This window comes from Antennarius striatus, chromosome 24, assembly GCF_040054535.1.
Source record: "Antennarius striatus isolate MH-2024 chromosome 24, ASM4005453v1, whole genome shotgun sequence".
Classification (NCBI taxonomy): Eukaryota; Metazoa; Chordata; class Actinopteri; order Lophiiformes; family Antennariidae; genus Antennarius; species Antennarius striatus.
In genome coordinates, this window is record NC_090799.1 from 49,723 (window position 1) to 71,403 (window position 21,681).

At 45.6% G+C, this 21,681-nt stretch overlaps 1 protein-coding gene and 1 pseudogene across 8 annotated transcripts in view; both read left to right on the forward strand.

Moving 5' to 3' along the window:
- Window positions 1-2,050: 2,050 nt before the first annotated feature.
- On the forward strand, window positions 2,051-3,757 carry LOC137591664 (glycerol-3-phosphate dehydrogenase [NAD(+)], cytoplasmic-like; annotated as a pseudogene).
- A 7,668-nt stretch (window positions 3,758-11,425) lies between these two features.
- Window positions 11,426-21,681, forward strand: part of LOC137591368 (nck-associated protein 5-like) — a 107,158-nt gene continuing 96,902 nt past the window's right edge. For 4 of the 8 annotated variants that reach the window (XM_068309301.1, XM_068309302.1, XM_068309303.1 and 1 more), the window contains exons 1-2: window positions 11,426-11,644; window positions 18,972-19,062. In XM_068309301.1, the coding sequence (XP_068165402.1) occupies window positions 11,526-11,644; window positions 18,972-19,062 (210 nt within the window). In that variant the 5' untranslated portion in view covers window positions 11,426-11,525. Of the gene's footprint in view, window positions 11,645-18,834; window positions 18,868-18,971; window positions 19,063-21,681 lie in introns of those variants that run through there. The other 4 variants (XM_068309305.1, XM_068309306.1, XM_068309307.1 and 1 more) reach the window with 3 other exon arrangements.

The window sequence follows — 21,681 nt, forward strand, 5'->3', positions numbered from 1 at the left end:
GGAGCAGGATAAATTCAGGATAAGAGCTCAGCGGGTATAATAGCCCCACCTACTGACCAATCAGAGCTCAGCGGGTATAACAGCCCCACCTACTGACCAGAGCTCAGCGGGTATAACAGCCCCACCTACTGACCAGAGCTCAGCAGGTATAACAGCCCCACCTACTGACCAATCAGTTCTCTTGGAAAATGGGCTGTCCGGATCTTGGTGCACAGCTTGTGTGCAGAGCGCTCAGGCAGAGAGAATATTTAGGGATGGCTGTAATCCGGTGGGATTGCCTGAACAATGACTGTAGAAAGGTAGAGGTTTTGGGGGGAGGGGTTACATTACATCTGTCAGCTGCTGGAGCCTCACATCAGGAATGGAACGCACCCCAACCCCGCGCTGACAGCCCCACACAGTGTGCATTGACCTGAGGGTCTTTGACACAGTTCATATATTTCTGAGTGATGTTGGTAATTATTATGATGTCCTGAAATCCCTCGTTGGACGGGTTACAAGCAAGACACAGATAAAATGTCATTGATCAATGATTTGTTTCAGTAAATCATGGATTGATTGATTGATTGATTGATCGGTACTTTAATGTATTGTGTTGGTGATGCTGAAAACCTGTGAAGAACACAGTACGTAGAGCCGTTCATAAAGTCACGGGGCTACGATCACATGTCATAACCAAACATGTGGTTCACACACACATGTATGAACACACACATGTTACTGTAGTCAGATACACAAGTGCAGTCATAGTGGGGCAGTAATATTATAATGGCACTAACTTCCTCATTGACGCAGTCGGCCATGTTTTCCCAGCAATCCTTGCTCCGTTTGGCAGCTGCAACTGTGTTGCTGTTTGCCTGGATTATTGATTTGTATTGATCGTATTTATTAATTATTATTGTTTGCTCCTCCGTTGTGAAATATGCGTCTCGGGCCGGTTTGTTGCATGTTTGTGATTGGTCGCATGCAGCAAACTCCGCCCTTTTTATGTGAGCGCGCACAGATCTAGAGTGGACAAGTCTGGATTGAATTAGTGAGTTGATAGCCGGCTTAATGGTACCGAAAATCCGGAGGGTGGATGTCTGGGTAAGTGAAGCCAGATAAGTAAGAGGAAGCCCGGATAGGTTAATCCAGCTTCATGGTACAGGCCTCAGGTCATGGTTATCCAAAAGCTGTTGAGTCGATCCACTGGACATTAAGAAGGTTCTTGAAGACGTTTCGTCTCTCATCCAAGAGACTTCTTCAGTTCGGAGTCTCACTGACATTTTTTCCCATCAGACCTTGGGGTGGCTAACTGCCTGGAGGAGATGCTGCAGGGATCTGGAGTCTGGGGACGGTCTGGTGGAGGTCAACAGTCTGTCTGTCTCTCGGTGGAGATGGAGGACCGGCGGCCGTCCGTCCGTCCGCCCCCCCCCCCCCCGAGACACCTGCTGCACCTGGACGAGTCCCCACCTGGCCGAGAAACCTCAAATCAGAGAAGAGCGTGTGGGAGGAGCTAGAGGGCCGGTCCACAACTTCCTGAAAACAAGTGTCTCTGGAGTCACTGATCGATTCACTGATTGATTGATTGATTGATTGATTGATTGATTGATTGATTGATTGATTGATTGATTGATTGATTGATTGATTGATTGCACAGGATACTGTTTGCACAGGATACTTTTGAAAATCTGATTTCCAAGATTTATTAAATTAAATCCAAACCGACCCTTGAAAGTCGATTCCAATCCAGTTATTTCAGTCAGCCTGGTTCTGTCTGAGTCACGACAGTCTGCATCTGTGCTGTCATTGACTCTCTGCTGTCCTCTTCAGGGGCTCTTCTTCTTCTTTCTTCTTTTCCTTTCGGCTTTTCCCTTCAGGGGTCGCCGCAGCGAATCAATTTCCTCCATCTAGCCCTGTCCTTTGAATCCTCTTCTCTCACACCAACTACCTTCATGTCCTCTTTCACTACATCCATAAACCTCCTCTTTGGTCTTCCTCTAGGCCTCCTGCCTGGCAGTTCAGAACTCAGCATCCTTCTACCAATATATTCACTATCTCTCCTCTGGACATGTCCAAACCATATTCCATCGCCAAAATAATCAGGACCAATGCCAGATCCTCCAACCAGTCCGACCCGCAGGTGAACATGTGGGTTTATGAGGAAATGATTGAGGGGAAGAAGTTGACGGAAGATCATCAACAGGGATCGTGAAAATGTCAAATATGTCCCAGGTCACAAGCTGCCCAAGAATGTTGTAAGTGCTTCACCATACTTTTATATCGCTCTGCCGAATGGGTTCCCCACGTGCTGCTGTTCCGTCAATCAATGCCGCTTCAGGCCTAATGTTTGGAATCCCACCAGACCGTCATTCCGGAAAACGGACGCGATAAAAGGAGCGAGCGTCCTGGTCTTTGTGACCCCCACCAGTTCATCAGCGGCACCTGTGATCAGATGAAGCCTCACATCATGGACGGAACCATCGGGATTTCACTCATCAAAGTAAGATCCTGCCATTGTTCTTCTTGTTGTCGCCGGGAAAACAAGGGGAAACAAAGTCTCCTGACTTTGCTTCTTATTTTTTCTGTTGTTCTATTTTCAGCTCATGAAACGGCAATTCTAGAAGTGCTGGTTTGGATCCCTTAACTTGTGTTTTTATTGTCGTCCAGAGTATCGATGAATGGACTGAAACTCATCTCAGATATCATCATAGAGAAAATTGAGATTGACATCAATGTCCTGATGGGCGCCAACATTGCCAGCGAGGTGGCAGATGAGAAGTTCTGCCAAACCATCATCGGTAAGACGCCTCTTCTTTTGCCCCCGTCAGCAAGTTATTGCAGCCTGCACAAAGGCATTGGTTTAAGTCTGAAAAAAGAATGTGGTGGTCAGATGATCGAAAAACATAATATTTTTGAAATGTTGTTGACAATCGGAGAGATAATCTGTCGGTTTCTGTCCGACACAGGAGCGAGAAACGAGAAAACCGACAAATCTTAAAAGAGTTGCTTCCAACGCCCAACTTCTGGATCGCTGTGGTAGACGAGAGCGATACGGTGGAGCGGTCTGGTGCTCTGGAGGTGTGAAGACAGCCACATATTTCAGTGTATTGACTAGTTCCAAAGGCAAGGCAAAAGCAAAATGTTGCGAGTCAGAATATTGTGGCAGTTGGCGCCGGATTTTGCGACGGCCTCGGCTTCGGTGACAACACCAAGGCTGCGGTGATCCGGCTGGGTCTGATGGAGATGGTCACCTTCGCCAAGCTGTTCTGCGAAGGCCAAGTGAGCTCCACCACCTTCCTGGAAAGCTGTGGTGTGGCCGATCTGGTCACCACCTGCTACGGAGGACGACATCGTAAAGTTGCTGGGGCCTTTGCCAAATGGTCCAAAGTGAGTCAAGATGGGAGACTCGACGTTGGCATTCGGGACGACTGAAAACGCTTCCACCCGTTAAAACTTTCTACATCCCATCTTCCAGTCTGTTGCTGAGCTGGAGACTGAAATGCCCAATGGCCAGAAGCTGCAGGGTCCGCAGACCTCAGCCAAGGTCTACAAGCTCCTGAAGGAGGATAGGGTGGAAAAGTGAGTCTGCTTCGATGTTAATTGGCATTTTAAAACGTTTTTAGTTTCCTTTAATATCCTGAACTGATTCTGCTCGTCTTCATTTGATTTGTCGGACAAGTTTCCATTGTTTTCCGCCATCTATAAGATCTGCTTTGAGGGCACCACAGTGCAGGAGTTCATCCATTGTCTGCTGAACCACCCTATGCACCTGTAATGGGACCAGTTCAGCCGCTGAAGCTCCTGCAGTACCGGTTTACAACCACTAGAGGGCAAAAGAGAGTCATCAGACAAATGCACAAATACCAACCGAAAGCACTTTTAAGTTTTATTATTACTGGTGTTATTTATGGATAGTCTTTCTCATTATTTGAAAAAAATATACTCAAACAAAAGTTATTAAAAAGATCAAATCCCTTCATTTAAAGGCTTTTAAATGTATGCAAGAATAGTCAGGTCCTTCTAAAGAAGACCATTTCTGTAAGGAAAAAAACAACGGCTTTCACAGGACACCACCCTCAGCGACAGGACAAACCTAAACCCCGATCAGATCTGCCAACTTTTGGACCTCTGCCTCAACACAACCTACTCCCAGTACAGAGGGAACTTCTATAGGCAGAAACACGGATGTCCCATGGGCTCGCCGGTTTCTCCTATCGTGGCCGATTTGTACATGGAAGAGGTGGAACACAACGCCCTTACCTCATTCAACGGAACACCACCAAGCCACTGGTTCCGGTATGTGGACGACACATGGGTTAAGGTAAAAATCCACGAGGTGCAACCTTTCACCGAACACATCAACTCGGTGGACAGCAACATCAAGTTCACCAGAGAGGATGTAAAGGACAACATGTTGCCCTTTTTGGATTGCGAGGTCGGCATAAAAGATGACAGAAGTCTGTATGTTGGGGTACACAGGAAACCAACACACACGGACCAGTACCTGCTTTTTGACTCTCACCACCCACTGGAGCACAAGCTGGGCGTCATCAGGACCCTGCAAGACAGGGTTGATAGGCTACCAACCAGTGCCCAAGACCAGGTGAAAGAACACCAACACCTGAAAGGGGCACTGAAAACATGTGGATATCCTGACTGGACCTTCGTGAAAGCCCACACAAGATCCAGAAAGGAGAACAACCCAGTGAGGATGGAAGAGAGCAAACAATGGTTTAGTGATCCGTTTGTGTCTGGAGTGTCGGACAAGCTGAGGAGGATCTTTAACAAAGACAAGGTTCCTCTGTATTTTAAGCCGGGAAACACCTTCCGACAAAGACTGGTCCACCCAAAAGACCCCCCACCACACAGTCAGAAGACCAATCTGGTGTATGCAGTTAAATGCAGCGAGGAATGCTCAGATGTCTACATAGGGGAAACCAAACAACCACTTCACAGACGCATGGCTCAACACAGAAGAGACAACACATCAGGACAGGACTCAGCAGTCTGCCCCCCCTCAAGGAAGAGGGACACTCACTTCAGGACACAGATGTTCAGATCCTGGATAGGGAAGATAAATGGTTTGAGAGAGGAGTGAAAGAGGCCATCCACGTCAGAATGGAGAAGCCATCTCTGAACGGGGGGGGGGGGGTCTGTGACATCACCTTTCTCCCATTTACAATCAGGTCCTTTCAAAACTCCCAAAAGGATTGTCTCAGCAGATTGACCCAGGTGATGTGTCTCATGCTAATGACCCTCATTAGCATACAAAGGTGAAACTCACATCTCAGCGACCCCCTTTGACACCGCCACCAACCATTGTTTAGGAGCCAGACGGGTTTCAACGACGGTCGTTGGAACATGAATAGCACTGACCACACCCCACAGTGTTAATAATCTGACCACACCCCACAGGGTTAATAATCTGACCACACCCCACAGGGTTTATAATCTGGGACATGATCAGCCACCCTCTGAACTGAAGAAGTCTCTTGGATGAGAGACGAAACGTCTTCAAGAACTTTCTTGACGTCCAGTGGATCGACTGAACAGTTTTTGGAGAAGGAAAAAAATATTCTAGTTGTGTGTCTAGATCTTTGAGTCTTAAATTTTATTGCATGTCAATTTGCTTGCAAATTTTGATGTAGTCTTTTATTTTAATGTGTTATTTTTTAAAGAATAAAAACAAACAATGTTGTTCACCAATTTTCTGTCATTTACAATTATCAGGGTCACCCAGCTTATCCCAGCTGGCATACGGGTTTAACTTAGTCACCAATCTGCTGTATTCCATGTGTTTTCAACTGGAGGAAAACAGACCAGTATTTATGTATTCAGTATTCACACGATATCCTTCAAATATGTGACACATCATGGGTAATTCCCCAAAATGGGAACATTTCAGCACTTGAAGCTGCTCCGTTTTGAGTCGTGTTGGATCCCACAGTCAAGCTGTGGTGGGCCGAGTGATTCCCACGAGGGTCGCAGTCACTGTGAGAAAGTGGATTAAAGAACAAACAGATTCTTTGTCCCTCCATCTCCACAACGCGACTGATGAAACCTTTGATAGTTCCCTATAATCGGTCTCCCATCACTTCCCTGCTTAGAATGTCAGTTTCTGTCTCTGCACATGAGGATCTTCCTGTCGCCTCTTGGGTCGATGCCCTGAACACGAAAAGTAGACATTAAATGTACTTTCAGATCTTCAAAAGCCGACAGTGAAACGTTTCCTATCAAAAATCTGAGGATGATCGATACTCACGGTTCATCCTCAGGGGAGCAGGAATGTTAGGGTTACATTTCATTTGTAGTGGGTTCAGTAGTTATTGAGACTCTTCCCCCCCCCCCTCTTCTGCAGGCTGACAGGCCTCAGTGTCCAGATCCTAGGAGATCAAGGGACTCAGTGGGAACTCAGACACCAGTTATGGAGGGTGCCACGCATTCCCATGGGAGAAGCAGGTCGATCCCATCCTCTCATCTCAAAACTGTCATCAGCAGATTTTCCTTGAAACAAGCACAGATCCTCAATTTCAAAGAGAAAGCCCAATTTTGAAAGACCGGCTTAATCACCACGGTAACTTGTCTGTTGGTCCCCCTGACCCCACGCACACATGTACCCACTGTTGTCCCCATCCAGAGTTGGACAGTAGGGGATAAGACCATGGCAGCATGAGCCCAGGCTGGAGTTGCTCATCATTTCAGAGCGAGAAAATGAGACGTGGGCAAAGTTTTTCTTAGCATTTGGACTGAAGTTTGCTTTTCAAATGAAAAAAAAAAGAGCAAGAAGCTTTCGACACCTCTAGAACTAACACATCATACCTCTTTGTTTATCTTGTCTGGGTAGAGGGAGAGAACGAAAAAAAATAGAGTTTTGTGGTTTTAGGGAGAGATGTTTTGAAGCTAAATTACAAACTGAAGACTTTTGACAGAGTAGTCATCAGGAAAGCGTTGACAGTGAAGACTCCCAGATGAAACAGGATGTTTTCTCTGGAAAAACACATTTGAAAATTTGAAGCTGAATTCGTAATTTTTTATCGCAAACAAATTCCTATTCGGCTCCATCGTAAAGACAGAGATATCCAAAACCTAGTTAGACTCTGCTTCAGTCCGTTGTTTTTATTTGATCTTATTTTGGTATCACCTAAGATACCAAAAGATTTCCCATGTGATTGTCTTCAGAGTGTTTCGGCACCCCTGGTAGTCCAAGTCAGTCAATGCATGCAAATTAGTCAAATAAATGCAAAATTAGTTGTATCAACATTTCATAATAGTGTTTTGCTGCCTCATCAATTCTGTGCCATTTTGAAGCGCATTCTCTCCCTCTGCTTGTAATAAAAGTGCTTTAATTGTATTGACATGGATCTAATCCAGTGCAGTCTTGTGTTTGCTGGACACAATCTATCCCCCCAAAAAACATATCCTGGCCTTATTCAGCACATTCCACATTCAGTACAGATGTGATTTACGAGGTGTAACGAGGCTGTGCAATTACTCACAGTCCGCTTATCACACCTGGGTCTTCCATGGATGAATATCTCTGTTGTGCAACCAAACTTCTCCCGAGGGCAGTTTGTTAAATGCCTTCTAAAATATGTGAACCACCCTGGACCAGACCACATGGTTCGCACCTTTGGGCTTCTAGCGCCCTGAGACGCTTTGTGATGGTGTGAAACCTCACACGTAGGCTAATTGATAACTTGCAGCGTAGCGCAAGCCAACGCATCCTGGCAGCTCGGCATTTATGCTCCATATACTGTATGGTATCTTTATGGGAGTCTTCAGCTAATTACAGGTCGCTGATCTTGTCAGCTGTCACCGCCGCGCTCTTTCTTCATGTCAATGACAGGCACATCCCCCAGCGAGGACAAAGCTGTCATTGAAATCACGAGATGCTGAAAAAACCAAGAGGCAAAGCGAAGGATACCGCTCCTCATCCCAGCTGGTGTTGGCTGGTTCAGCTCCCCTGTAAATCCTCCACTTCAACCCTCACCTGTGCACCGGGTTTCTTCATCATCATCTTCACCTCAGACTAATCAGGGCACGCCCACAAAGTAGCGCGCTCTGATTCAGGCTCTCCGCATTCTATTTTTTGGGACTGCGGGCATTCGGGAGAGAAAGCAGCAAGGGTTGCTGGGAGCTGAGGCAAAGGCAGTGGGGGCAGAGGTTCGTCTGTTTCTTTTGCAGTCGGAGAGAAAAGGAGAAGTTGGCGATGTGCCTGGTGGTGGCATTGCATACAAACACGAGGGGAGGGGGCGTTGGCGGGGGATACAAGGCCTATTTGTTTGGCTCTCACCTCAAAGGGAGTGGATGAGATAGCCACAAAATACGGGCCGCCCTGCGTTCCTCCAGGAAAGCCATTGATGCCGTGAAACCACCGGGGGAAGTATGGAGACGAGACAAATGGAACGCAGACTGCCATGGGAAATCATTGACCATAATTCAATAAAATTAAGTCAATTTGTGCAGTAAAGGTTTGGCTAGATGCCCGGCCATGTTTAGAAAAGCACTCTGATCACATATGAAATACTACCAGCCATTATGTAAATCTACAAAACAGCATCGGGAGAGTAACCACAATTTATCACCGCTATATATCTCTGTCTAGACAAAGGGCTGACAAAGCCAAAGCTGCATAATGTCTCTGTCCCTTTTTCTACTTCGGATTGCATTTCAGTTCAAGTAAATCTCTTTACCTTGATCTCCTGTGGGCTCAAAAGAGCTGACATTCGCACAAACGCCACAGTTCTATCAGATTTGCGGATGCCGGAATCTCGTCTCTGGAGTCCACGCTTACATGAATGTGAAGATGCTTTCTAGGGCTGCTGAAGTGAGAGGGAACACCAGTGGGTTCCCAGTGCAGCTGCAAATAACAATCTAAAATGTGCTTGTGGCTCCCTCTCCCTCGTGGGGGAAAGGAAGTAGCCACCTCTGCCAAAAAATACGATGGCGTAAGTCTGATGAGGCTCGGCGCTTGTAGAACCTGTCTTGCCTGTATCCGCCCATGCTCCAGACCTCCAGGATGGTCTGGTATTTCCATTACACGTGTTAGCCGTTGTCTCCTTCAAAACGTTCCCGACCGATCGGAGACGCTTCGTGCTGGATTGGTTCCCGCAGCACAGGTGCACCGAAGGAGTTGTGAGTATGGCGGTGGACCGCTTTTACAACCGTCCAGTTTTAACCGCAATAACAGAACGCAATCCAAAGGGAGTCATTGCGGTGGAATGATGAAGTGGCCTAGCATGTCTGGAAGAAGAGAGGGTGATACTGAATGAGGTGTTTATCCATTTATGGATGTTTGCTTTCATGAAAGTTGAGGTTCCTCATCTAAATATTTGAAACTGAACTTTAAAGTAGTTTTTTTTTTATGTTTGTTGAATGTTGTTTTATTTTTTACTTTCCCTGCGTTGCTTGTGCTTGAAAAATCCGTCTCCTTTCCTTGAACTCATATAGTGGACACAGGTGCCTTGGGTTTGCTCATTTGCACACCTGTGTCTCATCCTAGAGCGTGTCATTCCATGTGACCTCCCACCTCCAACACTACAATTTGTCTCCGTGTCCTCAGTTTGTCCTCAGTTGGCAAACATGTCGGCTATTATTTTAACGACTTGGGCCGTAATGTTGAATCTTTGCTTGGCTCACCGCATGAACTCCTAAAGTTGCTCCATGCATCCTCTCTGAAGCACTGCAGGATATCTTTTCCTCGGCGTTCCTGCAGGCCTCTGACCTGTGACGAAAAAGTGTTGGATCTCACGCCTGAACTGGATTCAAATCTGCTGCAAGTCAAAAAATGCATATTGGAGAATCATTAGCCATTTTCTTGCTGCACACTAAGGGTACTAACACATGTTCAAATCAAAGCATATGCAAGGTTTCAACTTAAATTGGGTTGTCAGGCCTGGTTTCCTGGACTGTGGATTGTATTGTGCAAAATGGCGACGCCAGATTTACACCAAAAAAACATGTCCTGGTCTGTTTCTTGTGATGCCAAAATGTTGAGTTATATTTCTTGAAAATAAAAAAGTAAAAATAACAGCTATGAGGAGTGTTTTTCTTTCTGTAATTCAAGATAAGATATAAGAGAAAGTCGAGGAGGAGGACAGAAGGATATGGTGTGATGTGGGAAGAAAGAAAGTGCATACACACAAATACAAACACTCTCACACACACACGGTTTCTCATGTTTCTGGAGACAAACTCTTCCCAGCAGGGATGTGGCATCACCAAAGACCAAAACTAAAAGCAGTAACTTTTGGTGTTTTGTGCTAAATTGTGTTTGATTTTATCTGATTAGCCTCTGGAATGTAGGTTTGATTAATGCCTGTGATGAAAGAGCGATCACATTGTGCTCCTCTGTTCAAAGTTTTTCTACGACTCCCGACACGTTTCGTCTCCAAGCTCTTTGCGGCCCAACATCGTCAGCCCACTCCATCTCATTCTTTCTCTGTGAGAGAATCATGTTGCAATGCAGTGAGTTTAGAGGAGAAGAATGCAACAACAGAATGGAACTGGGGGGGGAAATGATTGCATTGGAGACCATAAAGAAGCCACCAGAGATGGGCTGAAGCGCAGCATTTGTTCACCGTGGACACAGATGACAAACTGTGGGCGGCCGATGCTGCAGCTGAAGATCTCTGACACCCAGATAGTTGAGCAAAAAACATGAAATTCAAAGTTTAATTTGTGTAAATACATTTTAAAGTTCAATGTGTACCATAATGACGATGCAACATGATGAAAAAAGTTTATCTGGAACAAGTACGATTTGACATACTTGGTGCCTTGTGGGTTTTGAGGATGGGTGGCAGCGAGGAATGAAGGAGCAGCCCATGACAAGCAGAGAGCTGGTGGCTCCCGGCCGGCGTAAAGAGGTCGACTTGGCATCGGAGATGAGAGTCATGTGCCTCCATTTAAATGAGAGAGCAAGAAAGGAAAGAGACAGGGAAGGGGAGGGAAAGAAATGCAGGCTGAGTGAAGGGGTGTGGGATTCCTGCCAAGCTGAGACACTTGAGGAATGCTTCGCTGGCATGGGTTTTAAAGCCATTACAGCTAGAGCAGGTCTGAATCAGGAGAACTTGCAGTCTAGTCAGCAAGATTCATAGTTTAGATGGCAGGTAACACAAACAGAAGAATACCGAAGCCTGAGAGAGGAACACAGCTAAAAGCATGCATCCACATGCACGTCTGGCTCGGCGTTGGTGTTTTCGGTGGCGGTGAGCATTGTCCCGTCAATGTCTGTGGAACGGAGGTGTGAGGCGTTTGGCGTGGCTCCTGCAGCCCAGGCGGTTAGTTAATAAACACAGGCCTGTCAGCAGCTGCTGGTGATGTAATGTGGAACTTCTCCTCACTCTCCTTATGCTCCCGCCCCACCCCGCCTCCCCGACTGCCTCCACCGCCGCCACCACCACCTTCCACTCTACTATTTACAAGTCTTGCTGGGGTGTTGCTGCAGACTTTCAGCAGAGGCAACAGTGTGTTCATGAGTGTGTGTTTGTGTGCCCGGCTTCCCCACCCCCTGCAAGACTTCCAGGGGAATTTACGACAGCATGTTTTTAGCTGCCTTCAAAGGAAATTCCACATCATCAGGTTGTCTTCCTGACCAAAACACCTCAGAGAGTCTGGGAAGTGCAGAGCTGTTGAGTGGAGAGGATCCGGCTGCTGCAGAGTAAGTTTGGATTCCAGATTTTTTTGTCTCCTGATATTCTGGGAAGCTGAACAATCTCACTTTCATTCACAGTGTGTAGAAAGTCGGTGCACAGCAAGTTGAGAGCAGTGGCAAATTTGTGCAATGCAGCTTTAAGATGTTATCACATGCAAAAACAGCTTAATTTGTTTGCAAAGTGTTTTTAAGAGTTCTTGCATGGTGTATGTGAAGCTATTTGGCACTATTCAAACACAGAGGCCATTTAAAACACATTAAGGAAAGGGAAAATGTGTGGTTAGTGTTTGCTGATATTAGCCTGGAACTTCACACCTGAATGAAGCTGTAGCTTTAAAGCTAATTACCTGGAGCAAAGATTAACTTCAACATTACAGAATGTTGGAAAGACAAATATAAACAGTTGCCAGCCTGATTATACATATTTACATTGTAAATTATAGGGCCACTGATATTGGAACTTATTAATGAACTACAGTTGAGGCTCATTTAGAGTTCCTGATGACATCATATCCACACATCCTTTGCTTTATTATTAACTTTGTCCACTAGGGGGGAGAAATGAGTCAAAGGTTTTTACGACAACCAAAATAATACAACTACTATATAAAAAGTTGTCAAATTGTTCACGCTGCATTCATGACTCACTGGAAATGAAGTAAATTCATCATTCCACTCAAACAAAATTTTTTTATTCGTGTTCAGCTTTGCTTTTTTGCTTGGAATCTATATCTACAACATTAGCCCATTAGTCTAATCCAATGTTATCGATGCAAACATAACTGGTTATCAATACGACAACAAATTTAGTCTGACAACATTTTTGTTCCTCTGGAATGCAGCATTAGCATCTTTCCTCACTGAAAACTTTGTTCAGTTTTGACTTGAAGTTTTTCTTTCAACCACTTTTTTTTAAATCCATGAGCTTTTCTGTGAGAGAAAACATGCAGGAAATGATAAAACAACACAAACACGCTGTTGTTTCTCAAGCTGCCAGCACCCTGCTGTCCAAATGTGTGAGCTCAGATTTTCCTGAGCTGCCCAGCGCACGATGCTAACATGCCGGGATGTATTTTGATAAGAGTTGGAAAATTCCTCTGCCCTCTCTTGAGCTGCATCACCCCTGGGCTTCCTTTGGAGACTATTTTTCACATTTTTTCTCTACTTGAAGCTGAGTCCCTCTGCTGAAGCTCATTGGTTTGCAGCGGAGGGTCCCTCAACAGGAAGCCATGTTGTTTTTTTTCCAGGATGCATATTAAAGCATCCTATTCCAGTGGGACTTGCAGGGACTCCCCTTATGAACAGGATGACGACATTGCACTCATTGTTTTTCTTCTTACGACCCCTCCCAATTAACCCCCCCCCCCTTGCTAACCCCCAGCAAGCTGACAAGACAAGATTTAGAGCTGCTCACATTAGTCTTATCATTAAAAGCATCGTAGAAACATTTTCTCGCTTGGACATGTGCGCTTTATCTTGTTTGACAAGATTTTTGTTCAGAAGTAATTTAGTTTGCGTAACGTGATGTTTAAAGACAAACCTTTTCACTCCTGGAGGAAGAAGTTTGGCTTGACAAGTTCAGCAACTATGCTAAGTCTACCATTGATAGTGTACTCCAAACACACTCAGAAGGCCCCATGGATATTTTAGCAAACATCTCGATGTAGGGGAACATTTAAGAGGACAGAATTGGAGCATCTGGTGATGAGTGAGACAATTAAAACTGCAGAACTTTCTGCCACATATCTGTCACATATGCTTATCGCCAACACACAGCAAATGATTTACGCACGCCTCGCAGTCCTCCAGCGTATCTCACAGCTTTGCAATGGTAGAAAAAGTGACGGGGGAGCTGCAGTTTTTTTTTGCAGGAATTAAACACACATGCAGGAGTGAACTTCACACCATCCGTCATTCTGTCCCTCCGAGCATTTCGCGGCAGCAGGGTGGTCTGACTCGACTGCGAAGGATTTAAGAAGTGATTAATAAGCAAAACCGCCAGTTTTATCTTTTAAAAAAAATAAAAAATAAAATAGACTTAGCTGCTTTCGTCTGTGTTGCATTCAAGTTAAAAGAATCTTGCAGTTTGGTCCATCAGTTGGGCAAATAAAACAATTTCAAGATTTTCATTTGAAGGCTGGGAACCTGGACCAGTCCAAAAACATCCAATTAAAGTGCTCATGATTTGCAGCCCATGAGGAAGACACCCTCAACAGCTGCAGCCTATCATTGACACAAGGGGATATGCATACGTACAAACACTGAGCGTCGCCTCCGTTTAGTAATGCTTGTAAGTCTACACTCCCTCAAATACTTGAATTTAAATCATGCTGAATGATCGTCGGCGATCCCTCCCTTTCTTCAGCATCGGTCCTAATTCTAAAGGCGCTGCTAACCAGACCTATTAACCTTTGGCGATAAGCTTCTCATTTTCACAGCTGTGCGATAAATACTTGAACTTGTCCTGATTAGCGGCGCACTTATACGCCGATACCCTTTGGCTGCACCCGAGAGAACCTCAGTGAAAAAAACATGACATCTTAATGATCGGTTTTGCTGACAGTAAGAAAACAACCAACGAGGGTAAAATACGGTTTGAAGCCCTCAGACGCTGTAATTCCACGTTAGCCCCTGCCAGGCTACAGTTGGTCGCCGCCAACTTGACGGGGGACAAGCAGAGGCAGGACCAGACAGGCCGGCCAGCAGAGGGTCTCAAAACATCCGACCAGCGTCCGCCATCTGTGTTGCGAGAGTACAGATGGACGTCTCACTCCTGCACATTAAACACCACATCAAGACACTTGCAAGCTTCAATTTCCCTCTCAATGAATGGAAAGTAATAGCCCCCCCCTTCAGCGTCCCCTCCCACTTCACCCCTATGCAGCAGGGAAATTAAAAAAACGAGACTCAAATTAATAATCTTGGCCGTTGCTCATTCTTCTGCCTGGACATCGCTGACGTGAAAAAAAGGAAATAGAGGAGTCTGCACCGGGGGGGATGCCTCCGCGCTGACCTCCTCCCTTCATTCAAGGGGGGCGCGAGGGGCAAAATGAATCAGTTCCTGGGGCGGAAGGAGCGCCAATCAATGCCCAGCCCCTCCTGATGCATCCATTTCCTCTGGAACTTCCTGCTGTTGCTCTTTTTTTTGGTGTAGATCACGGAGCCTGAGTCACCTCTTTGGCCAAGAGGCTTTTAACTTTGTGTTTCTTTGAGAGCTTGGTAATAGATGAGAGCGCTTATTGGAAACTCGTGTAAAATGCACGTCTGGAATCCCAATCTCTCAAGTCTTTTGGCTCTCCCTCCAGTAATTTTTTCTCCCCCCTCTTCTAGACAGTCATTCAAGATATTTTCTTTGATTTGTTTTCCCTCGCCATCCATTGTATAGTTTTAACTCACAAACGCTGGATTGAAACGACTCTCGAACGAGAGGTGGAAATGGTTTTTATTGAAAACTCTGACAGTTATTCTTCAGTGGAAAAAAAGGGGGTTCAAAGGTCATGCCACACACTTCAATCACATGATTATCCCTGTTTGAAGTCACCATGACGGAGGGTTCTTATTTGCACAGTGTGGGTGAATTCCTCTCTGTATTGGGTACAAAGGGCAGTATTGTCGCTGGTCGTCGACTGCGGTCTCGGCGCACTTAGAAGTCAGACGGCAGAAGGTGGAGCAACAGTGTTTGTCCAGTGGACCTGAACTGTGTGCATAGGGTTATTGTAAAACCATTGGAACATACAGTCAGATAAAGATGCCAATAAAAAACTCGTGATTGGATGAAACGCACAGCTGCCCGATTCTTGTCCGCTTACAAAGGGACAGTATCAAATCGGAGCTGCTACATATTCATGGACACTCTGGGCTTATTATCATCATTTATCCACGAGGCTGCCGGTCTGCTGTCCATCTCTCAATGGGTTTAAGTGTAATCATTAAGCTGTTATTCCCACACATTATCCCTGGCGTGCTCCGGCGCTGTCTGGGGGGCCCGGCGACCTCAGCTGGGTCCTCCCTTGTTCCTGGAGCAGATGTTAAAAAAGAGAGTTGTCCCCCCCACCCACCTCGAACAACCGCACACACAAATACTGCCCCACCGCGCCTCCTCCCTTCACCCGGGTATCTAATTAGGACTGCAGCACAAAGACTCCCAGATGTCAGCATCCTCATAGCCTCCTTTGATTATATCCTTTCCACCCCACTGACTGGCTTGCCGACTGGCTGGATGGCTGGCTTGGGGCCATGTGGACGATAGGCGTTGACGCGTGTCACTCTGCGCAGGCCTGCATCTGACCAGTTTAACATAGGAGTAATTGCTTTTGGTATAAATCACAGAGAATTCGGAGGGAGGCAGAACGGCCCACAATGTCGTAAAAGTGAACAAAGTAGTATTTAAATCAGTCGGTTTTTTTAAACTTGATCTAAATACAAAACAAAGACACATATTTTGAGAAATGCTCTGTAGCATTTGTTTGGTAGCTTGTCAACAAGCGCGTCACATCTTTAAAAGACTATTTGTCATTCTCAGAAGTCACTAAGTCTTTAATTTCTTTTGAAATCAAACAACCAAGAAACAGAAACGTGTTGACTGTCAGGAACACCGGCTGCTTTTCTCGGCTTCTATGAACGTTGGTTCTGCTTGTTGAATATTTAATGGATGAGGTTTAGACTTTCACCTCCGTTCCAGCTTGGACTGACTCATTTATGCTCTCTAAAAACTTCCAATCCGATAAGAAAAGGTAGAAATTGCCTTTCGGCTGCAGATCAGAAAGGAAGTAGACAGAGACCTCCGTCGCCAAGACGACGATGACACTTCTTTAGTTGTGAGATTTGATGACAATGTGATCATGCAATCTGTCTGGAGAGTAGAATTTGAAAGCAATTTGATCAACAAAGGAAGTGAAGCTGACTATTTTTGTTTTAAAAAAATCCCAATTGCATCTAATTTTCTTTTTTGATCTTAAGTGCAAACACAAATCATCTTGTCAGAGCTTAAGACCATCTGACAGCAAAAAGACTAAACATCGCTCGATTTACTTAGCTTCAAAGGTAGGCGTGTTTGTGCTTCGCCTTTATCCCAACGCCCTTTTTAATTTGTTTGCTTAATCTTTATCATTTCCGACCCATCCACTGGCACTTTCTATGCCCTGAGGAACATGTCAGTGTTTTCTACGTCTGCTCTGGGCAATCAGGCTCAGTGCTCTAATCCATTTTAATCATTGACTCCCAGTGTCCTATAAACTCCCCCTATCTCTGTGTCCAGCGGGAGCTTTACTTCCCCTCCTAATCTCCAGCGGAAAGGCACCAAAGTGAAATGCAATCCAAACACAGAGTATTTCATCCGATGCTTGTGCACTCGCACAATTAGTCATAATGAAGTCGGACTGAAAGACAAGCAAGAATCTGATGTTTCTGTGTCATTAAAGACGTTCAGTTCATTTCCTGTTCACTGATTAGGCAACTTCCTCCTGCTCCAAGACAACCTGAGGGAATTCAGAAACGGGGCAGGAGGAGACGGTTGCATGTTGGGAAGTATCACGTTGGTTCTGGGAGGAAACGGCAGCCGATCCCACGTGAAATCCGGGCTCGGCTACTTCATGTCAATACGGTCGGACTCGCTAGATTGGCAGGGCATGGAACATGTCATGTTGATGCGAGGATGTGTGGGGATGTCTGACGAGTGCAGTCACGCCACAGAAGCTTCAGACGGGGGTGGGGGTGGGGGGATACGGCCTGCAGCAGATGCAAAGGAGGGAGGGGGGCTTTTGGATGCTGTTGGGGAAGTGTGGTTGCATAAGTAGGTTTGTGAGGCAAGTAAACACAACTGACCTGGAAAAGTGGGCTGTGTGCAATTCAGCCTCATTTTGAGCTGAGCCAATAGTGGCATTTAGGGTGTGATGAAACGACGTTGGACGGAGGTTTGCTGGGCTTAAATGTCACAAATGCACGTTGAATAGTGGCTATTTGAAATCCTAATTTTGTTTGACCCTCAGATAATTTGAAGTATATTCGGAAATGGAACCATCCTGCATCGTTTTAGTATAAATGCATTCCGCAAACATTCACTTCTCTGGAGGATGAAGGAGTTATTTAGGAAAAGAATACACGAAAGCGCTTTAAAAGACTCAATGTCAGAAAATAAAATACTCTGATTGCTTCTTTATCCTACCATAACAGAACTTTTAATGATATTTATCTTGGCCTTAAAGAACTTAAGGCACACCCTTGATGGTTGAAGTTAAATACACGATCTCAAACAACAGGACGTAACTAGAGGTCTGGTATTACTGGATTTCAATAATTTCCATAATTTGTACAAGGTAATCGGAGAACTTTTCCCTTTGAGAACTCGCTCAAAGGCATCTTCTGGGTTTTGTTTGCCAAAGACGATATGTTTGATCCGGTGTGTGTTTGCGCTCTAGTTTGTTCTGCTGCTAGTGGGATCATGTGAAAGCTAATGACTTCCTCAAAACTTTGCGGAAAGGACAGGAATGAGTAAAATTTTTATGCAGATCAGTGTCGAAGGACGAATCAAATGTTTCATTTCCCATTTTAGCATTTTGCTATAAGTGCTGTACAGCTGCGTAGGATTGTCAGCCTCGGTGGAGATACGAGATCTGCTGAGCACCATTCAAGTTTGGAATAAAATAACGAGGGTTTGCTCTAATTTGCATGATTTATTTGTTACGCATTGACATGGGCGTGTTGGCGTTAGCTCTATTTCAGTTATGTAAGACACATGTATACAAGCCTGCAGTACCACAAGTCATGTTGCTCGGACAAGGTCTTCGACCCTGCGGCGTCAGAGGTCCTCATTGCTGAGGACCTCTGACCCTGTCCTCAGCAATGAGGAAGTCGTGTGCTTACACAGCGCACCACAACAGTGAGTGTAAAGCCTGGGCTCTTTGTAAAGGAGTAGTATGCGTGAAGTGTTTATCTTCTGCTGTGGCCTCAGTCAGGCCAGGTCGGACTGGTTCCCAGCTCTGTTTGGAGAGGCCCAGAAAAACAAAAGAGCCAAAGCTCGGGGTTGGGGTTGGGGTTGAGGGCGGGAAGCTTGGGTGGACTCTGAGAGAAAGTATCTAAGTACTGTCTGAAGCTTTGTGGGCGCATCCCAGTGTACCATTAGGACTCAGGACGCTTCCACACATCCACTCTAGGTTTCAGGAGAGGGTACTGGAAAAGAAAGGATGGGAAAAGACGTAGAAGCAGACTCGGACTCTGATCTCACGTAAAAGGTGAAAGCCTGTTGTAACAGCAGAAACATGACCTACTAGACAACGCTGACACCATCCATCTTCCTGCGTCCCCAACTCCTCCCCTTTCCCCTCCCCCCTCCCAGGTCTCCCCAGGTGTGTGAATCACTGCGGGGCGGAAGGACCGCGAGCAGATGCCTGCACTTAAAGAGATTGTCTCTTGACAGCAGCCTGCCGGTAAGTCACTCCTCAACACATGTTCATGTTCGAGCGGTCAGTCTGTCAGGAAACAGACTTTGTGGAATGTTTAGTGCTCTTGATCCATTCCTGCGGTTTGGACTTCACCTAGAAAAGGTAACGTCTGAGGAGACAATCCTTTACGTTTCACGTAACGACAGAGCCTGACACGAATCTCCACGAGAAGTTGTTGTGCCATTTTTGTTGATGATGTCATCACCTTGCTTTGACTTTGCTTCCCACGGCGCCTTTCATTGAAGTTCTGCAGGTGGCGCACTTCTTGTCAGTGACCGACGCCGCTTGTGTACCCACTCTTTGTTTATTCCATCTGCTGGCAATGAGAAATGCTCCACTTCCTGTTTTCAAGATGCACCCGTCTTTATTCGCGTTGAGTGTTTTATAGCAGAAACGTCACACAAGACAACCCGTCATCAGAGATTAGATATATTGCTTTTGTCTTCTATTAAATGCCGAAACAATCATCCACGTGTCAAGCAGCCAGGAGAAAAAACAGCCTCCCAAGAGTGTGTGTGCAACACACTGTGGCTGCCGGTTGATTGGCAGGTTTATCTCATTTCAGGGGCCGTTCTTGCAAATCACAGGAGTGGAAACTTGTTTTTTGGCTCGGGGTTAACTGAAGGTGAATCTGCTCACAAGTGCCTCTTTGGAATGTCAAGTGCGGCCATATAGCGGCTGCTGCGTTGTGTCCACACGGGGAGCGAAGGCGCTTAATTCCCCCCTCGGTGCACGCAACGGAGTCACTGCACAGGAAATAATGAATCAAGAGTCTTAAAATAGCATACTGACTTTGGAAATGCCGAAGCCTCTCAGTGTAACTAATTAGATGGGTGCGTTTATACAAAGGGAATGGTGAAATACAGTCAGAGCTGCATTTCTTGGGCACTTCTGTTGTTTATTGTAGCTTTGATATACTTTATTGGCTTGTCCTCGCTAGCTTTATGACTTGCTGCCGACCTAACTTAACCCGCTGTCCCTCATGAGACTGGCAGAACGCTTAAAGGAAAGCCGTAAACTAAATCGTATAAAAGATCTCTCACTGTAGAATGTCTTTGTCAATCGTTTTCCTACTTCAGCTGTGATGTGAGACTGAATCCTCGCCTGGAGCGAATCACTGCAGATTAATCCATAATTTATAATTTATAGTTTAATCTATAAATAATCCACGCTGGTTAAATTTTCAATATGGAACTTCCACCGACACGGCGGACAATTACCAGGTGGTTTGCACTGTTTCTCATCCGGCAGCCGGATGATTCACCAAACATTATATCACTATCATTAACAGTTATTGGCTGATGTGAGATTTACTGTGGCTTTGATTGCTTTAATTGGCGGCTTGATTTACTGTGCAATTGAAAGTAGGTCATATTGTATGATTCAACGTGCTCACATTTGTCCGTCCGTCGAACCATGCACACATTTTCTCCTCTTTTTCCTTCATTCCATTCAGCCGCTCTCCCCCTTTCTCTCTCCTCTCTCTCTCTCTGTTCTTTCTTCCCTCAATGGTTTATTCCCACCTGGGGCAGCAGGAGCAGAAGGTACCCGGTTCTTTTAATAGTTGGACACGAGGAAGCCCACAGCATTTTTGGGAAAGTTCCAGCATGGATCTGGTGGAGCTGTGCAGAGTTGGTTCCACGGCATAGGCCGAGACGAAAAGTGCAAGTTAGCCTTTTTGAATGAAGTTAAATACATCCCTTCCATGATTGGTTGATCTGCTGCAACTTAGAAAAGACAGAATGCAAATGACTTTCTGCTTTCATGCAGAATGATTTCTTGATTCACGTTTCTAAGAGTCTTGCTCAGCCATAAGTCACCGGGTTTGTCTCTGAACCATTCCTCCAGCGCCAGTGAGGAACATGATGTCTCCGGCCCTCGTGGCCCCATTGGCCCTGGCAGAGATAAGTCCCGTAAACACTCCTTTTCCTGGGAGGATATGAGCCTCAGATAAATTTATTTTTTCAGGCATCTGAGAAAACACAAGAGACACTTTCTGACATTCCACCAGATGACAGGCGTGAGCTCTCATCTTCTGGGTTTCCCCCTCCGGTGTCACCTGTGAGTCAGTTTCTTCCATTTCACCTGATCTTACTAAAGAAGGCTTCATATGATCTGGATCTGGATGATCCTGTGTGACACACGAGGTTATCACCTGGACTCTCCTCACAGACGACCACCACCTCCTTCTCCTGCTATCGGACAGAACAAAGGAATTCCATGAGATGATGGATAAAAGAGGTTTTCCCATCGTGGATGCTCTCGACAAATTTTAAGTTTACACGAACACCCAGACATAAAGACAAAAGAACACACATCAGCTGACAACCAGGTAAAATATTAATGCGCTTTGGATGGATTATATAGCCGAGCTTCAAGAAAAAGCCCCTATCAATCGTCCGGGGTACTTTGGTGAACCCGGCTGTCAGTCAGTACCACAGACTCACAAATACATTATGCATGTTTCCTCAATGTATGCGGGTGACGTTCAAGGGGGTCTTCTTGGGTGTCTTTGTATCAATGCTGCTCAAAGCTGCAAGCTTCAAACGCTAGATGATGTCTCTGAGTGGTTTTCGTGTCCAGTTCAGTGTTGAGGTTGGGGTC